At 39.4% G+C, this 13,167-nt stretch overlaps 1 protein-coding gene across 1 annotated transcript; it reads left to right on the top strand.

Moving 5' to 3' along the window:
• Positions 1-1,704: 1,704 nt before the first annotated feature.
• On the top strand, positions 1,705-8,359 carry igf2b (insulin-like growth factor 2b). Its single transcript, XM_038305557.1, has 4 exons — positions 1,705-1,924; positions 2,753-2,900; positions 4,972-5,153; positions 7,139-8,359. The coding sequence occupies exons 1-4, from the start codon at positions 1,850-1,852 to the stop codon at positions 7,376-7,378; spliced, it is 645 nt and encodes a 214-aa protein (XP_038161485.1). The 5' UTR covers positions 1,705-1,849; the 3' UTR covers positions 7,379-8,359.
• Positions 8,360-13,167: the final 4,808 nt, after the last annotated feature.

Below are 13,167 nucleotides of genomic sequence, written 5' to 3'. Positions count from 1 at the left end.
GTTTCTTACCTGTCAATTTTATTATTTTCCCAGTGAAACCACATGATTTATAGGCTACTAACTGAAAATTACTTCACTGGTTTGTAGATGGATAGCAGGAAACTCCTCACACGAAGCAGAGACAGGGAAGCAGTAAAACAAGATGAGAGAGAGGGAGGTAAGGTCCCGTGATGAATTAGTGATTTAAGCTAACTAGTTACATTAGGAACGTTATAAGCAATATGATAGATATTTACATAATTATAGATTTACGTTTTTAATGTTTGCTGTAGAGAATGAGAATGAAGGTGCTGGAGTAGGAAAGGGAGGAGGAGGAGAGACTGACAGGCAAGAGACAGGTGAAAGACAGGAGAGACAGGACCATGAAGGTGATGAGGGAGCAACAACCAGCTTCCACAAACAAGAAGGGGACATTAGTGATTTAGGGGGAAAGCATGATGGTCCTAAACAAGTGAAGTTGTCCCACTATCCCCAGGACAAATTTGGAGTAAAAAAACCGTTCATTTAATTCAAAATGGTTTGAGCTTTTCCTGGTTGAAAAGGAAAGCCTTGTCATCAAGGATATGCAGTGTGTTTTCAACTTGCTTGATAACATCATGTTCGCCACACTAACGCAGTTCATCCAGATCTCCCTCACAATCCCAGTCTACAGCTGGAGTTGTGAAAGGTCATTCAGTGTGTTGAGAAGGATCCACACTTGGCTGAGGTGCACAGTGGGACAAGACAGGCTCCATCATCCTGCTATTTTATCAGTTGAAAAGGAAGAACTTTCTAAGCTGAGTCACAGTCAAGTGATTGACCGCTTTGCAAAAATGAAAAATAGGAGGTACACTTAAATGCTCAAAAAATAAAAGAAAAACTTAGTTCAGGTTGAGGTAAACTTTCCCCTGAACTAAAACCCTGAAACCTAGGAATTAATGATTACTTAAGAATGTGTATAAGGAAACTTTTTATTTGTCAAAGTTGGTGATGTCTTATTTTTTATAGCTGCAATGTTGAAAATGTTCATGTTTGTTAAAACAAATATGCTCTTACACTTAGTAATATCTCAACTAGTAATTTTGGTAGGAATGTATCAGGGTGGGGCAGTGTGCTTGTCTGTATTAGTGTATGGAAGGAGGGGCATACGCAGTAGGGGGCCAGTGCCCCAGTAAAGCTTTGTGCCTAGCAACGCCCCTGGTTTTATTATTCTATTTAAATCAATTTTTAGAGTTATCATTGCGTGCTTATCTGCATCAGTATCAGTAAGGATAAGCACAGTCCAATATTTCCCTTTTACCACCTCTGGCTCCCCTAATGGCTTTCATTTGTACACCTGAATCAGAGGACTGCCCGCAGACTCTGGGCACAGTGATTCCACTCAATCTTAATCTTAATTACAGCAGGGCGGAGACATTGACATTTTTCTTGGAGTCGCAGGAATTACGAACTATTCTCGTTCAGTCTGCGCCTTGTGTAAACAGTATGATTGCAGGTTACAGTGCGTAAACGCAGAAAATGCCAGTGGAAGAGATCCAAATTTGGTGACTCTCGCTCTCTCCTCTCTTGTTCTTCCCTCTTTTTGCGCGTTTTTTCTTCTTTTTTTTTCTTTCCTGTAAGCACTTTTCCATGTAACATCTCTAGGCCATTTTTTATCAAGAGGAGGAGCGAGGGCGGTGGGACGGGTGTAAGGGGCGTGTTTTGGTATATAATAGTTCTCCCGGAGAAGTTTTGCCTGTCGCCTTGTCTTTGGGACAGCCTCTCACACATCATCTCTATTATAGCTTCACCAACTGGGAAATTAACTCACCTGCAACATCGCCTACCAAAATAACTTGCCGCGACTTTGACTACTCTACTGCCATCTGACATGGAAACCCAGCAAAGATCCAGACATCTTTCACTTTGCCACACCTGCCGGAGAACAGAGAGCTGCAGGATTAAGGTAACTGGAGAACAAACAGTTGCAGATTTGCAGTTTGAGCCGGGAGAGGTTTCAATAGAGCTATATGGATATATTTCCTTTCTCCTTTTTGCGCAAAGGAGGGGAGATAGATGCTTCCATCAGTTTTCTGCATTATGATCGAGAGGGATTTATCATTTTAGATGCAATAGAGAAAGTTTTGGATGCAAGAAAATCAATGACAAAATCTTGGTTTTTTTGAGTCCAAGGTGAAAGTTAAAGAAATGAAAACGTCATTTATTAATCTCCCCTGATCCGGATGGTGCGCCGTGCGCCGGACAAGGGCGCAGGAACAGCTGGTCGCCTTGCCGGCAGACAGGGGGCGGTAGGTCTGAGGGTCATTGAGCTCACTCCGGGGTGAGCAAGGGGAAATTATATGCTGAGTCTGTCTTTTCGGAGTAGTTAACTATCGAGCAGCCGGCCTTGCAACTTTCTGGGGTAGACGGGGGGAGTTGTGTAAGAGAGTGAAAGCTTAAAGATACTGGTGACATTTTCCTTTAGAATAAGCACTTCTCCCAGTTGCCAAACACATGACAGCAGCTGATAAAAATCGGGTAGCTTACTTGGTTTGTGTTTGAGTCTGCTTATTTGATTTCATCTGACTCACAGAGTAGACTTTTTTCCCCTCCCGAGTTACTAGGTCAGTGCGTAAAACAGCTTTTAAGACTTTAATCTCTTACATTACAAAACTAAACATCTGGCTATGATTTTATTCTTCTATATATTATTTTTTTACTGCGGTTGTTATAAATCACAAAGCTGTCATTTTTTCATACTGCTATGCTTTAATTTTTTTTCTCTCCCCTGCAGGTCAAAAAGATGTGCTCGACGAGTCGTGCGCTCTTTGCGCTGGCTCTCACACTCTACGTTGTGGAAATGGCCTCGGCAGAGACGTTGTGTGGTGGAGAGCTGGTGGATGCGCTACAGTTTGTGTGCGAAGACAGAGGCTTCTATTTCAGTAGGTTTTTTTCTTTTTTCTTCCAAGTGTCTCCATAAACGCATCGCGCAAATGTTGATTCGCCTACTTTCTTATTTTATTCCATCTGCTCTCTCCGCTATCCTCCTCTCTCTCTCTCTCTCTCTCTCTCTCTCTCTCTCTCTCTCTCTCTCTCTCTCTCTCTCTCTCTCTCTCTCTGTTGTTTCACATCTGTTTGGATAGCTGAGACTGTCTGTGGTTGCGTGGTATGCGTGTTTGCTGTTTTTCTTTCTCACGCACTAACGCCTATGCAGCGCACACACCATCACACACAATACCGTGCGCGCAAACAGCGTCAGGGAGAGGGAGGGAGATTGCAGCCAGCTGTGCCTCTCCAGGTCTGCTCATGCAGCCTGCACTTCTCATTGCATATGAAAAGGCCGGTAGGGCGAAGGGAACATGCACAACCACTGCGATACAATGTGCTGCTTGTTTATCAGTGAAGTAATAGCACCCCAAGAGGCATTACTACTCACCTCAGCACCAGTATTCCCAGGCCAGACTGCACTGATGAGCTGGTAGGACTGAAAGAAAGAAGCTGAGTGAGGGAGAGAGATAGAGATACTTAATGTCAGGAGGAGAGAAAATCATCAACATGGTTTTATACTTTCTAGAGTTTTGATGGTGGGGGTTGGCTGATTAGATGTCCTGAATCCTTTTGTTGGATAAGTTTATGTTTGTTCTCTTACATCTTTTTATTATAGACCTACCATTTTTTTTTTTTTTTTGTTTCAAGATACTGGCAGCATATAGGCATTAAATGTAACAATTTGCCATCACCGATTTTTATTCCAATTAGTGCAGAAACAATAGAAATTTATTATTATTGCAGTCTTGACTGTATATGTGTAAGTGGTTCCCAATTTTTTGGCTTGATTGTTAATCAACAAGTATACATTATTAATATTTTAAATTACAAAGATGTTCCCATGCACTATGCGGCCCACTAGATACAAAGAAGCTGTTATAGATTGGTAGTTGCTGCTCTTATTTCATTACAGTCTTCTTGTTTCATTGGCTTGCTCCTTAAAGCTTGCATTCTAAACCTTAGAGTTGGGACCATTACTCTCTAACACTGAATAAATTGTGGGCATTTCTGAGCTGTTTTTTTGCTGTTCTGCTCTATGGAAGGTGATATAAAAAGCAGATTAAATCTGCTTGGTTGGTTAGTTAGGCTATCTTCTAAGGTAGTCAGCCTAGAGTCTGTTTCTATTTCAGACAACTGCAGTTGCCACTGAATTTCAAAAAAGGCATCCATGGTGGGCTACTATAACTATAAAATGTTCAAATATGTGAATTTGCTATTAAAAAGGGAGGGACAACAGAAGCAGTCCAATTTTAGCCAGTTGAGTGTCCATGATCAGCTGTAAACCATGTGAATAATAGGATTGACCTACAACTATTATTCACATGTTTTAAAGGTAGCTAGCTGAAACCAAACTGTTAGAATCAAAGTATATACTTTAAAACATGTGCTCTGGCTTTTAGTCTTGCTTTTTGAAAAATGAGCAGAATGTTGTCTTTATCACAGAGACATTAGACAGTTGTTCCTCCATCTCTTTGGATGACCCACTATTCTTCTAATCAACTCTAGCCATTGGCCTAATGAGATTCCTCTGACTTAATGTGGGGGTCAAATTTCAGACAAAGCATTTATTGATCATGTGTATTGCTGGTATTATAGCCCTTGATTTGTTTTTAGTATTTGCATTCTCTCTTTAGTCAAATTCAATTTGAAATGGATTTTTCTTTTTATTATTCTTCAGTGTTTCGAAATATTTTCTCTGCTTTTTATCACTTAGGACATGCTGTTTACTTGAAATCCACTCACTGTAGGATTCCCAGAGAGACCTAATCAGATTATCCCTGTGAAACAAAAATATTTGTTGCTATTGGTCACAACTTTCCTTTTATCCTCTTTTCTCTGAATCCTGCCATGATTGTTGAAATAATCCTGCATAAACAACCCTAATTCGATACTGTGAAAAATTTTTTTTTTTTCAGTCCTTAACCATTCATTTAATTTTTACATTCCTTCTGTGTTTCTTCTCAGGTAGGCCAACCAGCAGGGGTAACAACCGGCGCACCCAGAACCGTGGGATTGTAGAGGAGTGTTGTTTCCGTAGCTGTGACCTCAACCTGTTGGAGCAATACTGTGCCAAACCCGCCAAGTCTGAGAGAGACGTGTCGTCCTCTTCTATACAGAGCATACCAGTCATGCCCGCACTAAAGCAGGTGGGTACAAACAGCAATAACAAACAACACAAAGCGTAGTCCAGGTCTCTATCTGCCCTCATATCTCACCCGAAACAGAGACTGCAGACTAAAATTCACACAAAAACAGGTTTATCTTGTTTAGTTCTCAATGTTAAGCAGTTGAAAAGTGCTGACCATTGTGGAAAACATTAGAACAGTCACAGTACATTATATTCTAGAGATTGCAGCGTCAATAATCTCACGGTTAAAGGAATAGTACACCCAAAACATGATTAGCCTTCATTTTCTACTCTCCCCCATGCTGAACAACACTCTGGAGTACTTTTTTGATATCTCAAATGCATCTGGAGATCTGGGAGGCTTCTTGCTGTCTGCTGACATTCAAATAATGGAGGTCTACGGTGCCCGAGACAGAAAGGTCCATAAAAGTCCACAAAAACGTGTCAATATTCCTCCATACTGCTCGTCCAATGTATTCCAAGTGTCCTGAGTGGGTAGCATCCAGAATTTACTCGAAACGAAGTCATTTAGAATGTTTTTAGAGCATAAACAGTAGTGTATAGTATTTTCTGAAAGCGCGCGCCAGCGCGTTCAGGACGCTACGGAAGCCGGCAGACCAAACCAGATGAAAGTGCGCATTCAGCATCTGCTCTGCTGATAATGCAAGCGTAGAAGAAGAAATGTGCTGTTTACCTGTGCAAAGAAAGAAACAACGAAAGAAAAATGTCTGAGGACTTCAGTGTTGAGGAAGAGCAGGAGTTCTTTGCCGAGCTGAATGCGCTGGTTTGGTCTGCCGGCTTCCGTAGGCTCGTGAACGCGCATGTGCGCGCTTTCAGGAAATCCTATACACTACTGTTTATGCTCTAAAAACATTCTAAATGACTTCGTTTCGAGTAAATTCTGGATGCTACCCACTCAGGACAATTGGAATACATTGGACGAGCAGTATGGAGGAATATTGACACGTTTTTGTGGACTTTTATGGACCTTTCTGTCTCGGGCACCGTAGACCTCCATTATTTGAATGTCAGCAGACAGCAAGAAGCCTCCCAGATCTCCAGATGCATTTGAGATATCAAAAAAGTACTCCAGAGTGTTGTTCAGCATGGGGGTGAGTAGAAAATGAAGGCTAATCATGTTTTGGGTGTACTATTCCTTTAAGTGCCTGAGCGCTGATCCAGAACAAAAGAGCATGCTTAAATTGACTGATAAGCAGTCAAAGGACTGCAATCTTGTCTAAATTTATTCCAATCCCAGAATGCCTGATTTTTCTATAAACAATTTTATTGGGGTATCTCAGAAACATGTAAAATACCAAATGCTCTCACTGTAAAGTTAACAAAAACAGGCCACTTGGGAATTAGTATGGACATGTCCCCAGTGTGTCTCAGTGGGGAGAGTTGATGGGTACAGCCTGCTCTGGGGCCAGCCGTTCTTTGGGCTATCGAGTAGCTCTGGAGTGAATGAAGAGGGGGTGTAAACACTCTTCAAGTGGCAGAGACGAAAACAAGCCATTCACTTGGAAGCGCTGGCTACTCACGCATTAATCCCAGCTAGCTCAGCTGCCAGTGCGTCAACTGGTCTCAATCACTAGTGATCAGACAACACCTAAAATTGTCTGTCTTAGCATAGATATTCTGTAATGAGTTTACTTTGTTTGAGTGACAGTGTGCTGCTAATATGTATATTAGGGGAGAGTGGCCACTTTTCCTTTATAACGGTATGCTAAAGAGGCCAAGCACTTATTGACAGCTTCTCTCACTTGAGGGAACCAAAACAAGGGCAGGCTGGAGGCGAGGCGAGGTTGTTTTGACGTTCAGCACCATAAGAATTACATTTGATTTCCATTTTAGCAGCCCTAACAATGACCAAATGTTTTTGCATAACAAACAAGACTTTCTTTTTTTGTAACAAGCACTTGAATAGTAATCTTATCTCTGCTAATGAACTGACTTCCTCTTCTCCCTTTTTCCTCCTGTTTTTCTGCCTGCGCGCCACAATAGGAAGCCCCAAGGAAGCTGCATGTCACCGCAAAGTATTCCAAATACGAGGTGTGGCAGAGGAAGGCAGCCCAACGGCTCCGGAGGGGTGTCCCTGCCATCCTGAGGGCCAGAAAGTTTCGAAGGCAGGCAGAGAAGATTAAAGCCCAGGAGCAGGCAATCTTCCATCGACCCCTGATCAGCCTTCCCAGCAAACTGCCCCCTGTATTTCACACCACGGACAACTTTGTCAACCACAAGTGAGCCCGCTGCCAGCCCTTTGCACAGACAAGAGTATGAGGGTGACGAAAAAAAGACTAGGGGATTATAGCTTTGTCTCTGACGTCATTTCTTTGGCAGTTCTCTTTGACCTCCCCTGCCCTGTCCGGGCCCACCAGTGCTTCCCCCCTGCTCTTGTCCACCACGTCTTGAACCTCCGGCCCTTCCTTAATGACCCCCCTCTTCCGCCTAAACCTCACCCACCCTCCTCTGGCATACAAACATGCCTTCACATTCTTCCTGTCCTCTTTTGCCCCCTCCACTTTCAGTCACCAATACAAAAGGAACAAACATAAGAGTTGAACAGAACTCTAGCAATTCAGCTGAATGCAATTCAGGTGGATCCCCGAGCAAAAAGAGAAAAAAGGCGCAAGGGGAGTGAGAAGGAAGATGAAAGAGACCTGTGTTTCCAAGTGTCAAGGGGACACCTCGTAGAATGTTTCGTTTTCATCCTGGTGGAAGACAACCGAAAGTGAAGAACAACTTGCATGAAAGAATCCATTCCACATTGTTTTTTTTTGTTTTTTTTTCACTTTGTCCTGAGACAAAAGAAAGCCTCTCTTAGTTATTTTTTCTCTATTAGTTTGCACCTCTACCTATAAAGGGACTTCCACACTGTAAGGAATTATTTTGCAAAATTAGATTCCTGTTCCAGCACCTTTTTCATCACAAACAAAAAGCAGAAAAGAGTCTGCAGAATTGCACATTGCCACGGATTACGTCAAAGTAAACAAAAAAAGGCACTATTTTTTTATGAACAATGAACGTTTAGCTTAAAAAATGTCATGGTGCTAGCTTTGGGAATGGACTCAAAGAAGAGGTTGAAAGTGTGCTTTTGTTTTCCTTTTTTGAATGAATATTAAACTTTCCGTTTTAAGGAAAGTGTGACTTTAAAATAAAGAAAGGAAAATAAAGGATGTTGGGGGCTTCTCACAGTGGCATTGTCAAAAAGGGGGGAAGAGTCACAGGAAAAAAATATGGGCTGTGTTGGAATCTAGGCTCGTGGCGAGTTTTAGCAGTTGCTCAATACCAGTTTGCCGGGATGAGCAGAATGGAGAGGTGACCCAAACTTCTTCTGAGGCTGCTGGACAACATGGAGCACAACCTCGGACAAAAGCGGGACACCATGGACCCTCTGGACTATACTGTAGTCTTGGGACAGTACTTCTTGTTTGCCATGCCTTTGCAGACTGCTTCAACAGAAACATGGCATGGACAAAGAAACAAAGTGGGATGATATTAATAATGGTTATATTTTATTTTGTCTTTTTTCATATCAATGTTTTATTGAAAAGAAAAGGAAAACCCTGTCAATTTCTGGTACCGTGACATTCCTGCTTTTGCAAGTTAGGCATTTTAATTTTCTTATTTTTTCGGTTTGTTTTCATGGTTATTATTGTTATGTAACTTTACAGTTTAAAAAAAGGCACAAAATTTCAATTCAAAGGGAAAAAAGAGCAATATTGTCAACTAACATTTTACTTTAATTTCATATCAGTAGTATTCACCTGCTTTTGCCTGAAAACAAATACTTGAAAATACCATATATATATATATATATATATATATATATATATATATATATATATATATATATATATATATATATATATATATATATATATATATATATATATATATATATATATGCACATAAGGATATATATAGATGAATATAAAATTGTTATTAGTTTCCAGGGATGTTATTTTCCTTCTAGTCTGAGCTGTATCTTGCATAATGAGCCGCCAAGCTTTTTTGTTTCTTCTTTTTTTCGTTTGTTTGTTGAAATACAAATAAGGGCACTGTATAAAGGCATTATTTATTTTATTATAAGATATATTTGAAAAAAGAATTGGTCCAAATAATATACGTAGCACTGATGCTCAACTGACAGATTTATTTTGTACGATCTCTGTTTTTCCAATTGGAGTTGTAAGGCTTTTTTGTAGATGCTTTGTACCAAAAATAATGTAATTTTTTTCTCATTTTGAAGTAGTAAAAGTAAATTAATTTTTTTTTTTTTTTAACAGCGACATATAGCCTGGATCGATTTAGGTGTAACGTTTCACAGAAATAGGCACATATACTCTAAATGATGGTATGGATATCCAGAAGCATTGATGTGGGAGTGTTTTTTTTTCAGTTATTGGTTTAATAGATACTTATTGTTGATTTGAAATCAAATCAATCATTTTTAAAGCCACTTTAGTATTGATGACCAGGTGTAATTCAGTAGGATAAAGATACCCAAATGATATTGCGTGAACCATATTTTTGGTTTAACTTACATGTGACTCAAGACAAGTTATTTATCCCTCATGATGTCATAGTGATGAAAGCAACCAGCGAGTGTGAACTACAGGTCACCACCTGTCAAAGAGAAAATCTATCTATCTATCTATCTATCTGTCTGTCTGTCTGTCTTTCTTTCTTTCTTTCTTTCTTTCTTTCTTTCTTTCTTTCTTTCTTTCTTTCTTTCTTTCTTTCTTTCTTTCTTTCTTTCTTTCTTTCTTTCTTTCTTTCTTTCTTTCTTTCTTTCTCTATGGCATGCAGAAGGTCTTGGGTTACATTCACTCCTCATAATCACCCACTAATGCATCCATTACCATTTGATGAAGGGCTATCACACTGAACCATTTCTGAGGCACTCAGGATAAGAAGTGGAGTTGCTGCTGAGTTAAAGTGATAATCTCCTTCTCTTTGCTACCCCTATCTGGTCACAATGCTGCTGTTTTCTGTTGACAAACCACTGACTGGGCCATGTTAGGAAAAATGACAAAAACAAAGAAAAACAAGGTATATTGGTGCCATGGTAGAGTTTTCATCTCTCCTTGTCTGGGTCACACAGCCCGACCTGAACTAAGACTAAATGGATGCTCGCCATTAAGTACTGTGGCGTAGAGTGGAGAGAACACTTTACGTCTTATTTTTGTTTGAGAGATCAAAGTGTCTGATTATATTCTACTTCAGTTGTGCAACAAAAGCAGGCAGTGCAATTATAATAAATGTTATATTATTATTATATTTTATATTTTTCCTGCTAGGACTGCATTCATTCACTATTGTATTGTTCAAACAGGCTACTCTAGTGTTGTTATGAATGGCGTTAAAGACAACCACTTCTTTTCGCTGCAAATGAAGAGATAACAAAGGCAACATTTTCTGTGTCAGCAGCTCACTCAAGCCTGTGTATTTTATTGATTTAATCTCTGCACGCTAGATTGTCCGAAATGCACAATTCATGTACTTTCATTTTTAATATCAATAAAAAACATTTTATCAAACATATATGTGGCTAAAGAATTGACTTTGTTGTTTTTTTCTTAAAACTCTGGTACGCTTTTTTTGGCCTTCTGTCAGTGAATTTGCCTTTGGGCAAATTCTGAGGTATTTTATATTGCTTAAACTTTGTGCGCCCTGCAAATGATTTGTTACATCTTGAGATGTTGCAAAGAATCTCCAGCTGCTTTAAGCTCGCTTTTTTCCCCCTCCTCTCCCTGTTTTTGCTCAGTTGACGGCCTGGCTGCATGACTGCTTGTCTGTTCCTGTTTATCTGCCAGACAGTTATTCCTTAAATCAGCACCCACAAAGTTACAAGTACAATGCCCACAACTCCTCTGTGATTCCTCTTCTGCATGCATCCCTTAAATTGAACCTATTGTTATGGGTGTCTAGCACACCAGTCCAGTCTCAAGTGTGCATTTCTCACTTTGTTAAGCAACTCTTAGTTCTGAAATTATCACATGAAAGTGGAACAGCCTCTCAGGGGATGTTTGTTACTAGGCAGGATTTACTGAGCAGTGCCTGTTTTCCTTAGAGTTAAACAGTTTGGCTGCAGAGGTTATCTGAGTTTACCAGATTTATAGAGGCACTTCATTCTAAGTTTCAGTTTGACTTAAACAATAGACTTAGCCCCCAGAAATGCAAGAATCTATCCTAATTCTGGCCTTAAAGCACATTTTTTTGTCTTGCAGTGATGAGATGCACATGTCTTCCCTCTGGGAGAGTGGAAAGGCATGTTTGGGTATTATTGCAGGAGCTCATGTGCCATGTTTTATGGTCATAAATCGCTCTATTAAATCACCTATGCTTGTCCCATGAAACCTTAATACTTTACAATGGGGTTCATTCCCCATTTCATAAAAACACTGCTGTTGTGTGCCAATTTCAAGAGACAGCAGATGCTGCACGTTCGCACACATTGAGTACATACCGAGCATTTACATGTGTGTGCTAAACTTTCCATGAGTTTACACATCTGACATGTGAATTCGGTTCATTTTTATTAATGTAATATGATTAATGGATGAATCGTTAGCGTTGACTGTTTAATACGTAACTTTGAAGGACTGTGTGCTTTAAAAAAAAGCACAGGTTGATTAAACAAAAAAAATAATGTTTGCTCAGCTGAAATACATTGGGTTTTGTAAAAGTAACTTTAATGTGTCTGTAATAAGAATTTTTTTTTTAAAGGTAAATTGAAAAAGGACTTTTCAGGTTTTAGTGTGTTTGTTAATGTGTGCATTCTGTGACCAAATCTATTACTTGGAGATGTTTAGAGTGACTCTAAATTATGGAGATAAAATCAATTTCCTTCACGAGAGGACATGGAATGACATAAGTGAAACTGAAATAAGTCAACCTGTCAGGGCTAGTAGAACTGATGATGTGTTTAAGAGACGTAGCTTCAAAGAGGTGATTTGAATATAGTTGGTTGATGCATTGTGTTATTGTGCAAAAATGTCAACAAAACTGGATCTTTGGTATGTATGCAAATTGGAGGAGCACAAGTCTGACTGAAGTGAAGCGACCAGAAACAAGAACATTAGAGAGATGCCTAGGGGTGGGTTGGGGGGCAGGAAGGTTGGGGGACTCAAGAATGTTCTGTTTGACTTAACCAGATAGGGTGGGGGCACTTAACATTTTAAAAAATAGCCATGAGAGAACTGGAGTGCAATATGTTGCTTTCGTTTTGATTTTTAAAACAACAGTCATTAAATTCATACTTTAACGCAGAAAGATACCTTAAGCCTGCTTCACACATGCTTACTGTTACTAAAGTTAGACTCAACCCTTAAATTGATTTAAACATTGTTATTCTAAAAATGAAATCCTTTATCTATTCATTTAACTTGTACCTATTTGTAGCACAAATTCTCTTTGTAATTGAATTTCATACTCTTAAGCAGAAAACAGCGATCTGATACTACTTTGTATTAGGTCTGTCAGCTTAAAAAAATAGTTAACTCAGTACTTGGTGATATTTATTAAGCTAACAGTCTAAAGATAAAAAAAATTGGCTTAAGCTGAACCTTTTACTTTAGCTTTTATTATCATTGTCTTTAAATTCAATTAAATCAGTTTTCTTATTTTTTATTTTCTAATTATATCCTTTTTTATTTGAAATGTTTTCAAATGTGTGCATGCAAGTATTTTTTATTGTTTATTGTGTCTAAAATGCACATTTTACACATTTTATTCAAATGACTTCAATGGTGGGGGCTTTAATGCGAAGGACTGAGTTAGATTAAAATTTTTGACATGCTAAGCAAACACCATAACCGGCTTACATGCTTTCTTTTTTAGTCTCATGGAAAAGTTAATGTCCAAGAAATAATCCTGTAAAGCTTCCACTAGGGATCTCACCGTTAGTTAAACAGCTTGAAAAGAGTCAAGTTGTCAAATCTTTCACATCCATCTTTTGTCATAGAGGATTCATGAACATCGGAGCAGAGTGTAGATGTGGGTGGCACGGCTCTTTTAGGCTTGACAT

The sequence above is a fragment of the Cyprinodon tularosa genome, unplaced genomic scaffold (assembly GCF_016077235.1).
Source record: "Cyprinodon tularosa strain WSP-4 unplaced genomic scaffold, ASM1607723v1 ctg56, whole genome shotgun sequence".
NCBI classification, from domain to species: Eukaryota; Metazoa; Chordata; class Actinopteri; order Cyprinodontiformes; family Cyprinodontidae; genus Cyprinodon; species Cyprinodon tularosa.
This window is presented reverse-complemented; position numbering and strand designations above follow the sequence as displayed.